The 19,350-nt window shown below is 45.1% G+C and overlaps 1 protein-coding gene across 2 annotated transcripts in view; it reads right to left on the bottom strand.

Annotated features, from left to right (window-relative positions):
- The window catches only part of STOM (stomatin), a 72,491-nt gene extending 60,691 nt beyond the window's left edge, over positions 1-11,800 (bottom strand). Inside the window, exon 1 of one of the 2 annotated variants that reach the window (XM_040324040.1) lies at positions 11,675-11,800. In XM_040324040.1, the coding sequence (XP_040179974.1) occupies positions 11,675-11,786 (112 nt within the window). In that variant the 5' untranslated portion in view covers positions 11,787-11,800. The remainder of the gene's footprint in view (positions 1-11,674) is intronic. The other variant, XM_040324039.1, reaches the window with a different exon arrangement.
- Between the last annotated feature and the right edge of the window lie 7,550 nt (positions 11,801-19,350).

Genomic DNA, 19,350 nt, shown 5'->3' with positions numbered 1-19,350 from the left:
GCTGCATAACCTTTTCTAGAAAAGGGGCAATGTCGGCAGCTCCATAAGGGGCACAGGGGCATCGCCCCTCCATCCATGCGTCCAGAACCCTAATCTGCATACGGGGAGCCGGATGCATGGATTCCAATGGCAGGGGGTGTTTTTTTTTTTAAGCAGATTAGAGTCCGAGGCTCCTCCCGGTCAATCATGAAGCTGCCGTACGCGTCTACCGCGGGGGTGAATTTCGGGGTTGGCTGTTCCTCAAAGCAATTAGAGTGTTACTAAACCCACAACAGAAAAATCAGTCTGTATAGGCAATAAAGCATGGGGTGTCCAGAGCAAGGGCCACCAAGACCTGGTTTACATCTATGCAGGTTGCAGTTTGCATATTCCAGGTGCATTTTTCAATACACGTTGTCAATCCATTGAAGTCTAGAGAACCAAAAGTCCCTGGCCCTTTCCATAAAATGCATAGATGTGAACATGACCCATAGGAAACCATGTTAAATGGAACGTAGTGCGTTTCTGAAAAATGTAACATGCACCAAAAATGCATAGGAGTGAACCAGGCCTTAAAGCGGAGCTCCACCCTAAGGTGAAATTCCCGCTGATCGGAACCCTCCCCCCCTCTGGTGTCACATTTGACACCTTTCAGGGGGGAGGTTGGGTGCAAATACCTGTCTAAAGACAAGTATAAAGTAATAAATTTACCTTTATTAACAGTATTCTATTCAGGTATCACTGGCTTTTGCTGTCCCAGGCAGAGTGTATCACCCCACCTGTGACATGAGCTGGTGCTTTATAGGAAACATTGGCTTATGCGGCTCTGCTCTGCAGCCACTTGCTTCCTCTACCGCCGGCTTAATTCACAACATTGATGCTCTGGGATGGCGGCCCAGGAACTCGTGCTGGTTATACTCACTGTGGAACTTAAGGGGGTGAATCCTACGCATTGTGTAAAAAGGCTGTTTGATCCTGTCTTCTCTGATCCTTCCCTTCTTCCACTGTTCCCAATCCATCTCCTGATAGTACAGAGCCTTGGGGGGCACTCTAGCAATACACACCAAACTGAGCATGTGCAGAGTTTTCTTTTTTTCTTGGGAGGGTGCATATGATCAGCACAGCAAAACAGCACTGTCCAAACAGAGGTTCCGGGGGTGCTGCAGCCTCATAAGTCAGTCAGGGTAAAATGAAAAAACTCCTCTTACAAGCTTTAACCAGACAGTGATAGCAGTCACAAGACTGCTATAAACTGCTGATGAGAAAAGGTATTTGCCAGTTAATATTTACTAAAATAATTGAATTTCCATGTTCCGTGTACTGTGGGAGACCAGATATAGTAACACTTTAAGATTAGCCTGGGAAAGCTATCAGTTCATGACAACCACCTGCTTGCTGAAAGTGTACACACAACATATTCGTTATGCAATATTTCATATTTACCTTAGTAAAATAGTAGGGGGTTATTTACAAAGGCAAATCCACTCTGCACTACAAGTGCAAACTAAAGGGCAAAGTGCAGTCGCTGTAAATCTGAGGGGGAAGATCTGAAATTAGGGGAAGCTCTGCTGATTTTAGCATCCAATCATGTGCAAGCTAAAATACTGTTTATTTTCCTTGCAAGTCCCCCTCGGATCTACAGGGACTGCACTTCCAAGTGCACTTTTAGTGCAAAGTGGATTTTCCTTTAGTAAATAACACCCAATGTTTAATTCCTTAGTCCCAAACATAAAAAGAATAGGAAAAATATATTCCCAACCACCATGCATTTCTTCGAATATGCCTACAGACATTAGAGAACATCCACCAGATTTGGTTGGATATAATGAGACTGGTGTACAGTCCACACAAACCTCAGCAAACTGTCCCAGGCCAACTATTCGCGATTGTCATTTTTGAAGATGTCCTTTGCCCTGTGATGTGGGTGTGAAGGGGGGGGGGGGTACGGAAAGTTGTGTATCCTCTAATCATGACTTGGAGAGGAAACCCACACTGACCAAAAGGAGGTCAGTGGGTCACACTAGCGGGCATTCTCATATACTGTCATGCGGTCAGTACGAGAAGGAATAAACAGGAAGAGACATTAATTTCACCCCCTTCTTCCCCTACATACCAGCACTGCACAGACTTCATTCCACAATCCCATCTTCACCTCTTCTCTTACTCAATACCGGTTTTACCCACAATGTTAACACCGCTATCGCTGCTGGGTCCAGCATGAAAATGTAATCAGGGTTAGGGCTGCAACTAACGATTATTTTCATAATCGATTAGTTGGCCGATTATTGTTTCGGATAAAAAACATTTTTTTTTTTTGGGCCAATTTGTTGTTGGGCAGATTACAAAACACAAATTGCCGCAAAAACACATTACATGCTTTTCTGCAGCTTCTCCGTTGAAGTATATAGAACCAAAAAAAAAAAAAAAAAATGGCACAGTTTTGCGTTAAAAAGTCCTTGCCCTTTCCAAATACGCAGCAGCTGAAAAAAAAATGTGAACGTGTCCCATAGGAAAATATGTAAATGAACTGTAGTGCGTTTCTGCAAAAAGCACCAAAAAACAGAGGTGTAAACCCGGCCTGAGATGTTTTTTTTTTTAACAGATAAATGACCTGAGATGTTTAGTAACATAATGGGGTTAAAAAAACAAAAATAAGTACAAAAAGAGCAAATAATCGCTACTGTAAGCGGTTCATTTTTTTTACTGTGGGACAGTGAAAGTAATATTTACAGTAGCGATTTGCTTTTTTGTACTATAAAGGGCTAATTTTCATTTTTTTAACCCCATTATGTTACTGGCCGATTAATCGATTATGAAAATTGTAATAATCATAATCGATTAGTTGTCGATTAATCAATTAGTTGTTTCGGTCCTAATCAGGGTCTTCTACTGAGAGAGGAAAGCCAAAAGACGTGAAATGAAAGACCCCCCCTGAGGGATAATCCTCATGGCGAAGTTAGGGATAATCCCTGTTAGCATCCCTAACAGAGATTGTAGCGGTCTTTCAGTATATAAATATTATAGTGAAGCAGCGCTAAATACTATTTAAAGTGCTAATATAATATAAAATTTATATAGATCTATTCACAATGTAAAAAAAAAGTGCAATCCAGCGACAATGTGCAAAAGGTGCACTCCAGCGACATCAAAAGTTGGCCAAATTATATATATATAAGACGGCCAGTATGGTGGCCTGATTTTATGGGAGGAGCCCGGAGGGTATTTAAGCAGCCCACTCACACATGCTCTTTGTCGGTTCAGTACTACACGTCACTGGGCCGACTCTTCCCAGCTCACCTCATGTCCGTGAGTCTGCGCATTCAATCGCATTCGACATCACAAGCGCCCTGCGGCTTCTCCGTTCATGGTCTTAATCGGCGGTTCCCTCTTACTGTCGCAGGTAGTATTCAAACCTTTTTGTATCATGTGCAATCTTGCAATTCGTTATGCTTCCTATCCTGCACCCCTTTTTGTAAAAAACCTGCCTCTGATTTATTGTTCATGTTCCAACGTCATTCGGCACAGGCTTGGTACATTTGTAACTTCCTCCTGCCAAACATAACATTAATTTGTAAATCAAAGCCACTGTCGGTCGTTGTCTGATATCATTCGCCACAGGCTTCACTGGTTATAAAATGTACTGTCCATGGGGTTGCTGTCTCATCCATTTGGAGATTAGCATGTATTGTTTGTATGGGTTCTTTGGCAGATTGAGGTGGTAATTGGACTCACCTGGTGCTGGGTGGTTGGGTAGGTGTTCGATTTCACAGAAGAGGGTAGCATACACTCTACAACCAATTCATATCAGATTCGTTCAATACTCCTTACTGCCGATTCGTATCGGATTAACTTCATGCATTTTACAACCGTTTTGTATCAGTCATTTCTCTTATAACTGATTTCTATCAGATACATTGCATACTTTCTACCGTTGCCATTCGTTGTTTCCCCCATGTCGTGTGTTTTAGTTCCCGCACCGGAACTTACGAATTGTTTGTACACGGTTCTTCTCTCTCTCATTCATTTACCAAAGTTATTGCCTGTGCGTCATGCATGGCGCCACACCACACTCGTCGGATGTGTTGCACACCCACTCCATTTCAAAGCAAACCCAGTCGCACGTTCACTGTCCCAGGTAGGATTCGTTAGCTTGTTTGTCATTTTAAATTCGTGGCCACTCGTGGTGTCACCCATACCATATGTTCGGTTCCCGCAGTGGAGCTTACAAATTATTCGTACGCACTTCGCGTTTTATTTTCTACACCAAACCTCGTTGTTTTGCCCCATGCACGGCATCACGCTACACCTTCCCGATATGTTTCACTCCAGCCACAGTCCGCCGCAAACTCACTCGCATGATCCACTGTCGCAAGTAAGATTTCTTATTACATTCTTTATGTCCTATCAATTTACTACTATTCCTTGTCTCCCATATCATTCGTTAGTGGCCCCTATGGAACCTACGAATCAAACGGACGTTGTCCTTCTACCTTATACTGCTCGCTTAAAGGTACAAACAAACCAGGTGTTTCTATCCTTTCTCAGTAACCCAATTTTTATTGAGACCTTGCAACCACGCAAATCATCTCAGCAGCCCGACACCCTTGCAACACATGACCCTTACAAAATGCAAAAAAATAAATAAATGTGTGTGTGTATATACATATATATACACATACACACATACACACACACACACACACCAAAAGTTTGGACACACCTTCTCATTCAAAGAATTTTCTTTATTTGCATGACTATGAAAATTGGAGATTTACACTGAAGGCATCAAAACTATGAATTAACACATGTGGAAATTATACATAACAAAAAAGTGTGAAACAACTGAAAATATATTTCATATTCTAGGTTCTTCAAAGTAGCGACCTTTTGCTTTGATTACTGCTTTGCACACTCTTGGCATTCTCTTGATGAGCTTCAAGAGGTAGTCACCTGGCGCAGCACCCCATCACTCTCCTTATTGGTCAAATAGCCCTTACACAGCCTGGAGGTGTGTTTGGGGTCATTGTCCTGTTGAAAAAAAAATGATGGTCCAACTAAACGCAAACCGTATGGAAAAGCATGCCGCTGCAAGATGCTGTGGTAGCCATGCTGGTTCAGTATGCCTTCAATTTTGAATAAATCCCCAACAGTGTCACCAGCAAAGCACCCCCACACTATCACACCTCCTCCTCCATGCTTCACGGTGGGATCCAGGCATGTAGAGTCCATCCGTTCACCTTTTCTGCGTCGCACAAAGACACGGGGGTTGGAACAAAAGATCTCAAGTTTGGACTCATCAGACCAAAAAAAAAAACTTTGCCGCCATGCAATCTCGGACCAGCAGCCTGACACCCTTGTTGAGACCCTTGCAAACGCAATAGCGTCTCAGCAGACCCACACTCATCGAGACCCTTGCAACCACGCAAAATCGTCTCGAGCAACCTCCCACTCGTCAAAGACCTTTGTGACCACGCAGTCTCGCCCCAGCAACCTGGCATTCATTGAGACCCTTGCAGCCAGACAAATCATCTTAGGCCTCATGTACACTGCTGTTGGTAAACGAACGTTCGGAACAGTTGGGTGTTTTTCAGCCGCCCCTGATCTCTCCTCTATGTTATCTTATCAGTACATCTACACAGGATCATTTATAGTCGTTTCTAGGCAGTTGAGTTAGAAACCTTCCGGAAAAAAAATAGGGGAAGAAGGAATATTGTCTCAGAAACTTGACACTCATTTGAGACCATTGCAAAATGTAATATCTCAGCTAACCGGGACTCCAGTGACTTACTGGGTCCCCAGTTCTATTGAAAGGATCCCAGGCTGGGTGCCGTTCGATTAGGGAGTCGGCTTGAGGGGAACCCGGAGGCAGGTTTTCCAACAGGGCTTGAACGAACCAATCGGGGATCTGGTGACCGGAATGTTGACAGGTACGTTTTGCTGTCATCCGGTGACCTATGCTAAAAACCTACTGGAAGGATTCGCTCAATTTATCCATCTAGCTCACCTAAAGTAATTGGCCTGTGGCAGAGGCCCTAGAGCCAGGTCTGTGAGAGCGATTTGTTCCTCCCAGAAAATCCTAAGTGACACTTCGGCTGCCAGGCTTATGAGAGGGGTCTGTCCGGGGGCACTTTACCCACTCCAACTAGAGTGGCGACGAATAACAGTTTGGTACTCTATTGAGCAAGTACTGCTCAATTAATATCCGGGCCTGACACTGCAAGGTTCTCCCTTTTCTTCATCAACCTGCTCTTCCCACTTAATGTTGATGTTGACCGTGTTTGGCCTGGAATAAAGAATTGGAAAACCCTTTATTCACTGTCTGGACCTTCGTTCACTGCTTTGTTCTCCAACTGCACCCATACGCCACATTAAGGTCTAACTCAATATGCCGATCCTAATAACAAATCAGCGACTCCTTCGGGGGTAGCGCTACATTTGATACGAGAAATGGTTACAAATTCTACCTACGACAGCGAGCAAGACTCAATCGGGAAAAAAAAAACACGAATAGAGTAACCGCAACACACTGAATGAGCTGGGAGGAGTCGGCTTGGTGACGTAACGAAACGTGCACTGGAAGCGACAAAGACCACAGGTGAGTGGTCTGCTTAAATACCCCCCGGATTCCTCCCATAAATTCAGGCCACCATACTGGCATATATCGTCTGGGTGTTATATTTAGCGTGGATAATGGATTACATATTTTGTTCCCCAACCATATAGCTGGTTATTTATATTTACCACTGCATATAGATATTCAAAAATACATTTTTTTAGGTTTTTATACGATTAATGGAAACAATCATTGGCCAACTAATTGATTATAAAAAAAATATCGTTAGTTGCAGCCCTAGATTGTAGGAGGTGTGATGAATTTTAGAGTGGTGTTAAACCCCAAAATAATATATTGCAGCTTACCAATTCTTAGAGGTGATGACTCCATTCGTCTTTTTTTTTGTCCCCCCCCCCAGTTTTTACCTGGTGATCTGGCCAGTAACACTTTCTGTATTAGGATGCCCCCACTTTTGGATGAAGGAGAAACAGAGACACCTTTGGACAACAGCATTGATGGTTTGGGGGGAGGGGACTGTTGGATGTACTAGCAGATTTAGCTACACTAACCATTTGAGGCCAAACTTCAGCTAACACATCAAAAGCAGTTACAGTAACATTTTTTTTCCCCTTTTGGGATAAAGGTTTGACATAAATTAAATAGCTGGTCATTGTAAGCACCCCTGTCAGTGATGGTTTGTCTCAACCCTCCAACATCTGCAGCACAGTATGTTCTGTTGAGAGAAATACAAAAAAAACAGACTTGCTGGTTGTATCGCCAGGTGAGAAAAAAAAGAAAGAACTCCTAAAAATGTTTACAAATCATATGTAGCCATCACGTCTAAGAATTGGTAAGCTGCAATATGATAAAGGTTTGCTTTTGGGTTTAACACCACTGTAACAAAATACTGATAATAAATATGAATTTAGATTATATGCGTCTCAGCATAGGAATTGCATTCCTACGGTATGTACAGTATAAATATGTCATCACTTTGCACAGCAGAAGATATCAATGCTATGCAAATGAAAACAATATTATAATAATAATAATAATAATAATAATAATAATAATAATAATAATAGTGCATTCTTCCTCTTTCACTTTGGGTTTTTCCTACTGGTAACTACGCAACCTGTAAAGTGTATAGGATTTCTACACAGAGGCCCTGTCATTGTCCAACCTGGCTAACGAGTTCTAAATTATCTCACAATTTTAAGAATTTAACAAAACAGATTAGAAGAGATAAAAGCAACCAGTATGACAGGGAAGTTCAGTATAAGGCTTCTTTCACACGAGGCGGACTCCGTCGTTACGAAGTCCGCCAGCTGAGCGGGAAAGGGGGATATGCAGCGCCGCTGTCTCCTATAGAGAGATCTGATAAAAACAGACAGCATGTCCGTTTTCATCAGATCTGCCATGAACGTATGGGGACGTATGGATGGGGACGTACCGCCATACGTCTGATGGATCGGGTCAGATGTCAGCGGACATGTCTCCGCTGACATCCAACGCTCCATAGGATTGCATGGAGTGGCCATTCAGGTACGCCGACAAAACTGACAGGCGGACCTGAACGGTCCGACTGTGTGAAAGAGGCCCAAGACATTTGGAAAAATAATCGTTTTGAAGAATAACGTGCACTGAAAAACACAACTTGACTGATAATTGATTATAATAAATAAAATGATTGCATTTTAAGCTTTTGTTGCAAGTATGTGGCTCTTCTCCCGCCCTCGATGAAGCTTCAGCCAATCAGGTTACCGGTAACCAGAACCGGTGAACCTGATTGGCTGAGATGTCCGTCAGTGTTATCCAGGGAACGCACCCCCCGTGCGTCCCCTGGATAACTTTTTGGAAGCCGAGTACAGCCTCAGGGTTGTAATCGGAAAGCCTATCAGAGTCACTGGGGTAGATTCAGAAAGCAATTACGCCTGCGTATCCATAGATACGCAGCGTAATTGCTAAGTAGCGCCGGCGTATCTACTTTCTGTATTCAGAAAGCTAAATACGCCGACTGTAGCCTAAGATACGACTGGCATAAGTCTCTTATGCTGTCGTATCTTAGGGTGCATTCTGACGCTGGCCGCTAGGTGGCGCACCCGTAGTTGTCAGCGTGGAGTATGTAAATTGCATACTAACGCCGATTCACAAACGTACGTGCGGCCGGCGCTCGTTTTTTACATCGTTTGCGTACGTCGTTTTCGCCGTAAGGCTGCTCCTGCTATTAGGAGGCGCAGCCAATGGTAAGTATGGACGTCGTTCCCGCGTCGCGATTTTCAAATTTTGCGTCGTTTACGTAACTCGTTCGTGAATGGCGCTGGACGCCATTTACGTTCACGTCGAAGCCAATGACGTCCTTGCGACGTCATTTACCGCAATGCACGTCGGGAAATTTTCCCGACGGAACATGCGCAGTACGTTCAGCGCGGGAACGCGCCTAATTTAAATGATCCACGCCCCCTACGGGATCATTTAAATTACGCGCACTTACGCCGGCCCCTTTTACGATACGCCGCCGCAAATTACGGAGCAAATGCTTCGTGAATGCAGCGTAGCTCCAGTAATTTACGGAGGCGTAGCGTAAAAACTATATCATTGCGCGGCCCTACCTGAATCTGGGCCATTGGCTCTAATAGGCACTTCCAAAGCCAACCAGCTGCCGTTATTCAGATGGTTGGCGCTCACCAGGGGGCCGGCCATCTGAATAGTGAGTGGCAGCAACAATACATAGATTCATGCAATGCATGAATCTATGTATTGTATTGTATTTCAGTGGCGGTGCAGGAGAGAGAGGGGCGGCGCTCCTGCACCCTCTATGGACGCACCGCCACTGTGCCTATTGTGTACAAACCTTCAATTTAACTGCTGATGGGAAAAACAGGTAGGTGAAATAGTCTGATTAAAAGTAGGCCATACAGGTACTGATTTGTGACAGATACAAGCGATTGCAAACAAACAATTCACCATTGACTAAAATATCACATGATACAACACATACTGTATCAATTGAAAATACACACTATCAGAAATAATCTATTAAAAACAATTACTGTTTGTCTCAAGCATGTTTAGATCCACTTACTGACACACTACCTCTGCTGGAAGCCTTTTCCAAGCATCAACTACTCTTTTAATAAAATAATTCTATGATTAATTTTGAACTGTCCTCCTGCTATTTTGAGGTTTTGTCCACATGTTCTTGATCTTCATATTCAAAATCCTGCCCTCTTGGACCTTATTCACCCCCTCCGGACACTACATATTAACCATTTATGTACCGGAAGATTTGCCCCCATTATGAACAGACCACTTTTTTGCGATACGGCACTGCGTCGTTTTAACTGACAATTGCGCGGTCGTGAGAGAGTGAGAGAGATCTTCCTAATCATTAGAAAGAGACAATCACACTGTACTCCCCTGTCAGAACAGGGATGTTTGTTTACATTGCCAGCCCCCCATTCTGACTCTCTGTGGAGCGATTATGCGTGACCGGTAAACATAGGCTAGTCGGCAAGTGGTTAAAGTCCATCTCCGGGCAAAAAAAAAGAAAGAAAAAGGAGCAGAGCAGGAACTGCTGGACCGAGGGGGAGCGCTGTTTTACAGTGGAACGAAGGATCAGGTAAGTATAAGCATTTTCCTCACTTCTTGATGTAATGACCAGTTGACCTGTGCAGTGCAGGCACAGCCCAGCTACATTGGAACGCTTTTTTTCTCGGAGTTGGGCATTAAGTTCCTGGAGTTTCTTCTGATTTATTTTACCCCTAAGACTTTTCATAATTTTTAAGCTGGCCATACACTAAACAATTTGGTTGTATATTATCTGTACAGTCTCCCTAAAGCCTGGTATAAACTACAGTTTTTTTGTTTTTTTTTGTGCAAGCCAAAAAAACTGACAGCTCCACTATACTAACCTTGCGAGGTTAGTTCAGCAATATCCCCCGCTGAGCTGTTGTGTTCTGACAGTGAGACGGGATTCGCCATACCCCAACCAGAACACTGCCATTGATTGAGAGCGCTGATTGGGATTCGGTCGGCTGCTTGTTTTCCAGCATGCACGTCTGACAGCCGAACGGCCAGCTTCTGTTGGACAGACCGACATACACACGGGCAGAACGACGGAAGTTTTTTTTTGAACCGGTGATCTGCCGATATGGTTCCGGCTAACGTGAAAGTTCCTGCGCAGGCACAATCTGATCTGCCGATATGGTTCCGGCTAACGAGAAAGTTCCTTTAAGGACTGCGCAGGCGCAATCCTTAACGACGGAAATCTCCGAACCTCGGCCGGCATCCAGGGCGACGTGGATTTTGAGGAAAGTGGCCTCTGCTCGCTCGGCCTCCTGGCTCTTTTTTTAACATCCTCCAATCCACGGGGATGTTAAAGAATGAGCCTGGATGCCGGCCGAGGTTCGGAGATTTCCGTCGGCAAGGATTGCGCCAGCGCAGTCCTTAAATGAACTTTCTAGTTAGGGGAACCTTAACGACAAGTCACCGGCAAATGTCTCCGGATAATTCTGTCCGTATCTACAGTGCTTAAACGTGCATTCACACGTGCGAAAGCACCCTGGCCGCGATTACCGGCGAGAAATCCAGCAGGGGTTCCTACAATTGGCTGTGAGTAGGCATCCCCATTGAAAGCAATAGGAGGCTGCTGGCTCCCACAGGTAGTCATGCCCACTGGCATGTAATCTCTTAAGCAGCGCTTACATGTGAGTGATCAGCCCTGGATGTAAGCAAACTGTGCCCCGGGCCGATCACTCACGTGTGATCACAGCATGAGCAATTACATGCCAGTGGGCACAATTTACTGCAAGAACCAGCAGCCTCCTATTGTTTTCCTACTCACAGCTAATCTCAGGGTTGTCACAGGTAACTACTGCTGGGGGTATCTGCAAGTGTGAATGCACCCTTAGATTTATCATAACTCTGCAGTAAGAGAACAAACCAAAACAATCCATTCGATCTCTGTCTAATCAGGAAGGTCCTTGCACCCAATTCTGCAGATATCTTCCATCTATGTGTAAAATGATCATGTCAGTCCTGTGTGTTGGAGAAAGAAGCTGTCTGTCCTTGTATACTGTATATACAATGTATCGTGACTGTACAGACAGAAGGGGGATCAGAACAGAAATCAGTACTTACTCAAGGTGTTGTCTGTGACTCTGCGCTGCTTCAGCTCCTGATTATCAGCCATAGTGGAAGGACTGCAACCAACTAATTCAGCTGATTCTTCCAGACTGCTCATAATAAACATACACTGAGTACACAGACACTCCCAGTGGAGGACCTCCCCCCATCTCCACCACCCCGCCTACCACACTCACCCCCCTCCTCCCTCTGATGGAGGGGGATTTTACTAAAGGAGCACAGATTCTTCTCCTTGCAACATGAATTTTCACTTGGATTAGTAAATGGGGTGAAGCTGTGTTGGCTTTGAACACCTAATCATGTGTATTAAATGAAAGTGATTGTGAACTTTTTTATTATTATTATTATTATTTTTTTTTTTTAATACAAGCATGTTATACTTACCTGCTCTGTGTAATAGTTTTGCACAGAGCAGCCCCAATCCTCCTCTTCTGGGGTCCCCAGTCGGCGCTTCTGGCTCCCCCCCCTGCTGAGGAGGAGCTGCTTGCTATGGGGGTACATGTGTGTGTGCTCCCTCCTGAGTCCCGCTCTGTGTGTCCATAACCCATAATGCGGGAAGTGTGACCGTTCACATGGCAAGTAGGGATGAGCTCCGGTGTGTTCGCACAGTCCACGTGCAGAGCCCGCCAGGAAGTCGGCACGGCGCTGCGCTAATCACAGGCAGGAAGACATTGTCCCGATGCTCGGCTGCAGAGATCGGCAAATGTCTCCCTGGCTGTGATTAGTGCAGCGAAGTGCCGACTTCCTGGTGGGCTCTGCACATGGAGTGTGCGAACATACCGGAGCTCAAGCTCAAGGTAAGTGTTCACATAGCAAAGTGAAAAGATGAAACTGTGCTTGTTTCAATCACATGCAAACAGTAAGGCTCCATTCGCACTAGTGTCACTTGTTATGCGACTTTGGACACATAAAGTTGCATGACAAGTCACAGCCCATTGATTTCAATGGCATCCGTTCCAATCTATCTAACTTAAAATCGCAGCAACTTTAAAAAAGTTCCTGTACTACTTTAATGCGACTTTCTTGTGACTTGAGAAGGCTAAGTCGCATCAAAGCCGCACCAAAGTAGCAGTTGAAATCGTGCAACTTTGGAGTCGCACCAGCGTGAATAGAGCCTAGTTCTTTTTTAGCTACTTCAGCCCCGGAAAGATTTACCCACTTCCTGACCAGGCCATTGCTGTACCTACTTATCATAGTGAGTACAGCTGACAGTTTTTTTTTTTTTTTCATTTAACCCGCTGGGTTGAACGGAAATAAACCTATAGGCCCGAATTCACAAAGCACTTACGCCAACGTATCTCGATATACGCCGCGTAAGTATAAATATGCGCCGTCGTATCTATGCGCCATGCCCATAAACTGAGATACGCCTGAAAATAGGCTTCATCCGGCCAACATAACTTTCCTATCGTGGGCGCATATTTACGCTGGCCGCAAGTGGCGCTCCCATTGATTTCCTATTCAAATATGGAAATGAGGGAGATACGTCGATTCACGAACGTACTTGCGCCCAGCGCATAATATACGCGGTTTGTGTAAGTCGTACGTCCCGCGTAAAGTTATTCCCCATATATGAGGCGCAACTCATGCTAAGGTATGGACCAGGGAACACGGCTGTCGTTGTTTACGTAGTACGTGAATAGGGCTGGGCGTAGGTTACGTTCACAGTGCATGCGCACTGGGATACGTCCATGGGACGGCGTATGCGCCGTTTGTTTTAAGTACTTGCATGGCACTCGGCCCATCATTTGCATGGGGTCACGCCTCATTAGCATGGCTCACGCCCACTTCCACCTACGACGGCTTACGCCGAGGGAACCCAGCGCAGTTTGGGAGGCAAGTACTTAGTGAATTCGGTGCTAGCCTCTCTGTGCTACATCGGCGTAGCGTATATTGGATACGCTACGCCGGCATAAATATGCGCCAATGTATGTGAATCCGGGCCATAGTGTGTACCAGGATTTTCCTTATTTACTAATCTTAGTAAGTATTCAGATGCCAAGTGAACAGTCTCAATTTCTTTGTCAGGGCTCATTCACACGGGTGCTCAGCCCCATACAGCGCTCAGAGCCATTTGTTTATCTTTCTGCACCAGCTCTGAGCAGCCTATATAAGTAAATGGATACACACCAGCTGTCTAGACTCACCCACAAAGCTGAGTTTAACATATGGGCAGAGATGAGTGCAGGGACCCAGACGCATAGGCTCTGCACCTGTCCCTGCGTATCTGTCAAAATGGGTGGTGTGTGGAATTCTGTATCCATTCAGTGACATGGGCTGCCTGCACACAGCTCAGTGCTAGTACAGAAAGATTACCTAACATATCTGAGCGCTGTATGTGAACAGGGGCGGACTGACAACTCATGGGGCCCCCGGGCAATAGAAGATTATGGGGCCCCTCTGGCTTACAGATGGCCACCACGCCAGGAGGTAGTGCAGAGGCGGGCAGCTAAAATCTTGGGATATTCACATTAAAAGCATGTCATTTTCGGACATATCAGGGACAGATCTAAAAAAAACACAGATTTTTACATACTGTCCCTGGTTTTACTGAGCCTGGAAACCCGGATGGGGCCCCCTAGTGGCATGGGGCCCTCGGGCAGTGCCCGAGTGACTCAATGGTCAGTCCGCCCCTGTATGTGAATACACCCTAACCTAAATCCTATGTTACTAGTCTAGAAACTGGATCACAAGACAGACCATCATTTATTAAAGCCCAACTCCCGAATATTAACTAATTGCTGGTTTAAAAAAAAAAGAAAATCCAAATGCCAGCTATCCCTCTCTGCCAATCCCTTTACTGGCTTCTACTTGCCCAATGCATGAAATTAAAAACACTAACCACAACATACAAAGCCAATCAACAACACTGCCCCCAGCTACATCACCAACCTTGTCTGCAGATATTGCCCAAATTGTCCTCTCCGCTCCTATGAAGACATTTTGCTGTCTAGCTGCTACCTTGTTACCTTCTCTAATGCTTGTCTCCAGGACTTCTCTAGAACCTATCCCATCCTCTGGAACTTCCTACCCCATTAGTTTCTGGTTAGCTCCCACCCTGTCCGCCTTTAAAGGAGTTGTAAAGTAAAAAAATAAAATTCACCTTAATGCAATCTATGCATTAAAGGGTCACTAAAGGAAAACATTTTTTTTTGCTGAAATGACTGTTTACAGGGTATAGAGACATAATAGTTAACTGATTCCTTTTGAAAATGATTAAAATAGATAAAAACCAATCATATAATGTACCTACAGTTTAGTTTCGTTTTTGCTGTTGTTTCCTGGTTCTCTGATGTACAGAGCCAGAGAGCCAATAGAGAGCAGTGAAGGTTTTGCAAAACGAAACTAGATTGGTGCTGAGGGGTTTTAGACACACCTCCTTGATTAGTCACCACAGTGAGAAATCTCCCAGTACTGTGGTGATCGGGAAACAGACAACCAGGAAGTGTCCAGAACAGAGAGGAATTACAGCAACATCAAAGCAAAAACAAACAATGAGGACATGAAACCAGGACTGCAGTAAGGTAAAGGAAGCTATTTAGCTAAAATAAAAAATTCCTTTAGTGACCCTTTAAGGTGAAAAAACATCTGATGCTGCCGCCCCCCCTTCCGAGCCCCCGTTATACTTGCTTGACCCCTCGAAAGTCCAGCGTGCGGTCTCGAGATCCTCTTCGCCGCTCAGCCTGGCCACTGATTGGCTAGAGCGGATGGATTGAGAGCAGCGCAGACATTGGCTGGCGCTGCTGTCAATCACATCCAGTGACGCGGCAAGCCGAGGGGCGGGGCCGAGTGATTCAGTGAGCGGCTATGGCCGCTCGCTGTATCACGGGAGCGCGTCCGCAATTACTCACCACCATGCGAGCTCTCTCGCATGACTGTGGTCAGTACTTGCGGGGAGGACCAGAGACAGCCGCCGAGGGACCCCAGAAGACGTGAATCGGGCCACTCTGTGCAGAACTGCACAGTGGAGGTAAGTATAACATGTTTGTTATTTTAAAGGAAAGAAATGTTTTCCTTTACTAACCCTTTAAGCAATTCTTAAAAATGCATTTATTTAGGAAAGCCTACTTCACCTAAAAACTGTACTTGAGTCACCTCCATCAGATCATCTAATGCAGCTATTACATTTTATACCACCTCCCCCTCTTTTAGATTGTAAACTCTACGAGAAGGGCTTTTCTATTCCTTCTATGGCCCCGTACACACGACCAGTTTCCTCGGCAGATTTCAGCTTCCGACCGAGTTTCTGGCTGAATTCTGCCGAGAAACCCGGCCGTGTGTACACTTTCGGCCGAGGAAGCCGACGAGGAGCTCGGCGAGGAAATAGAGAACATGTTCTCTATTTCCTCGTTGTTCTATGGGAGCTCTCGCCCCGCCGAGCTCCTCGGCGGCTTCAGTGCTGAACTGGCCGAGGAACTCGATGTGTTTGGCACGTCGAGTTCCTCGGCCGTGTGTACGAGGCCTATGTTGAACTGTATTATCATCATGCCGTCAACCCTTATATTGTAAAGTGCTGCGCAAACTGTTTGTGCTATATAAATCCTGTATAATAATAAAAATAGTAATTTTTACTTACCTGAAGCCAATAGTGCTAAACCTTTTGAAGACTGAGGGTCTGAGGCTTTTTTTTGTTTATTAAAAGTTTAGCTGCTGACTTTTAATAAATAGACACTTACCTGTTTCACGGTCCAGCGATGCGGCCGCACAGGGCCTCGCTCCTCTCCCTCTCCTCTGCGCCTCCATTGGAGTTGTGCCTGCGCTCTCCCAGTGGACAGGCAATCTTCTGGGACCAGTGAAGTGTCCCAGAAGATTGCCGAGAGGGAGAGACCACCTAGGGGGAGAGAAGGAGTCTCCTAGGCGGCCATGTAGGCGGAAGAAGGAAGTGGGACAGGAAGTCTCTCTCTAAATTAGTCACCCACTCCCCCCCCCCCCAAAAAAAATTACATGCCAAATATGGCATGTAAGAGGGGGAGGAGTGCTTAAAGCTGAAGTTCCACTTTTGGGTGGAACTACATTTTAAGTGATTTGGTAACCGACCGTGGGCCAAAATGAAATAAAATGGTCGCATTTTTTTATTTTGAATGATTTTAAACAACAATCAAGATCATCATTTTCTGTTGGACCAATCCCCGCTGGATGTTTTTTCCACTGTTAATCTTAATTGCAAGTGTGGATGACACTAGTGTAAACACTGACTATGTTTACATTTTACAAGGGACTCTATGGGGTTTATTTACTAATGCTGGAGCGTGCAAGATCAGCCTCACTTTTGCATAGAAACCAATCAGCTTCCACGTTTTTTTGCCAAAGCTTAATTAAACAAGCTGAGGTTAGAAAGGTTAGAGCCTGATTTTGCACTCTCCAGCTTTAGTAAATAAACCCCAATATCATGTTTTATGTCAGTCGTTACTAAGCAGAGGTACTGTTTAAAGGTATGGTAATAAAACACATCTCAACTATCTTACTGCTTCCCCTAAACCACAAATATAAATGAGCCCTTACTGTCCTGACCCCCTATTAGGCTGTTTTCACACTGATGTGCTGCAGTTTAACCACTTAAGGACCCCTTCACGCCAATATACGTTGGCAGAATGGCACAGCTGGGCAAAAGGATGTACATGTACGTCCGAAGCTCCGTGACCGCGCCCACGGGACCCGTGGACCGGATCGCTACCGGTGTCCCGCGATTGATCTCAGGAGCTGAAGGACGGGAAGAGGTGTGTGTAAACTCACCTTCCCCGTTCTTCATTGTGGCATGGTCAGTGATCGTCTGTTCCCTGATATAGGGAAAGACAATCACTGACGTCACACGTCCAGCCCCGCCTCCCTACAGTTAGAAACACATATGAGGTCACACTTAACCCCTTCAGCGCCCCCTAGTGGTTAACTCCTAAACTGCAATTGTTATTTTCACAGTAATCAGTGCATTTTTATAGTACTTTTCGCTGTGAAATTGACAATGGTCCCAAAAATGTGTCAAAATTGTCCGATGTGTCCGCCATGTCGCAGTCACGAAAAAAATCGCTGATCGCCGCCATTAGTAGTAAAAAAAAAAGTTATTAATAAAAATGCCATGAAACTATCCCCTATTTTGTAAACGCTATAAAGTTTGCGCAAACCAATCGATAAACGCTTATTGCGTTTTTTTTTTTTTTTACCAAAAATAGGTAGAAGAATACGTATCGGCCTAAACTGAGGAAAAAAATGTTTTTTTATATATTTTTGGGGGATATTTATTATAGCAAAAAGTAAAAAATATTGCATTTTTTTCAAAATTGTCGCTCTATTTTTGTTTATAGCGCAAAAAATAAAAACCGCAGAGGTGATCAAATACCACTAAAAGGAAGCTCTATTTGTGGGAACAAAACGATGCCAATTTTGTTTGGGAGCCACGTCGCGCGACCGCGCAATTGTCAGTTAGAGACGCAGTGCCGAATCGCAAAAAGGGGCAAGGTCCTTAACCTGCATAATGGTCCGGGTCTTAAGTGGTTACCCGCTTCACCTGTGGCTTTCCTGGGGGTTAGCTGTTTTTTGCCATAGACTCCTATTACATCTTGTGGGTGTGGGGCACTTTCTGAAAGCACACCAAAACTCCTGCATTCAGGAGTTTTGATGCGTTTTCAGAAAGTGCACCAAACCCACAGGATATGATAGAAGTCTATGGCTCAGTACAGCTAACCTCCATGAAAGCCACAGGTGCACTGCGCTACATCTGTAGATTAGTGTGAAAGCAGCCTAATCATTTTTAATACTTCTATAGGTGATAATATGTCTATTGCAAAAACTATTATGCCCAGTGTATGTGATGTTTAATACACTGACCTTCTATTCCTCTTGCAGCTGCTGCTGGCATCGCTCTCCGGGTTTCTAAAAAGGATGAGAGCCAGATTGCACTTGGTTTCACTCCACCTGGGACAATGGGTGCTACAGAGGAAGCATTGGCTTATGCAGCTCCCTCTGCGGCCACCTGCTCCCTCTGCTGCCAGTGTCAGCTCACTGCTCTCTGATGCTCTGGGATGGCTGGTCGCCAAGCCCGGTTCACATTCAACAGGTTGCCGACCCTGGGCATATGCTTCCCTGGTTTGAGGTCACAGGCCACATCAGAGGGCTCCATGGGCCACAGGTTGAGCACCCCTGCCTAAAGCCATGGTCATGTGACAATCATCTCTTTTTATAATTACTTCCTGGAGCCCATATTTGGGTGTCCACATCACTGCCCACACAATGTGGACATCTCCCAGTGGTGGAGGCAACACTTCCATTGGCCAGGTCCTCTCTCATAGGATAACAAGCAGGGGAAAAACTGTCTTGTCCCCAGGGCAAAAAAATAGCTTTTCTCAGAGAAAACTTTTACTTTGATCCCTTAAGCCTCGTACACACGACCGAGAAACTCGACGGGCGAAACACATCGTTTTCCTCGTCGAGTTCCTTGTTAGGCTGTCGAGGAACTCGACAAGCCAATTTTTGTCCATTCCCGTCAAGGAAATAGAGAACATGCTCTCTTTTTGGCTCGTCGAGTTTCTCGACAGTTTCCTCGACGAAAATGTACACGCGACCGGTTTCCTCTGCAAAAAAATATCTCCCAGCAAGAAACTTGGTCGTGTGTACGAGGCCTTACACTGCAGAATGGCTTAAGAAGAGGTGTTTGGAGTCAAGACTGGGGAGCAAGG

This window comes from Rana temporaria, chromosome 9 (assembly GCF_905171775.1).
Source record: "Rana temporaria chromosome 9, aRanTem1.1, whole genome shotgun sequence".
Lineage (NCBI taxonomy): Eukaryota > Metazoa > Chordata > Amphibia > Anura > Ranidae > Rana > Rana temporaria.
Note: the sequence above shows the minus strand (reverse complement) of the source record. Positions and strands in the feature narration are given on the sequence as shown.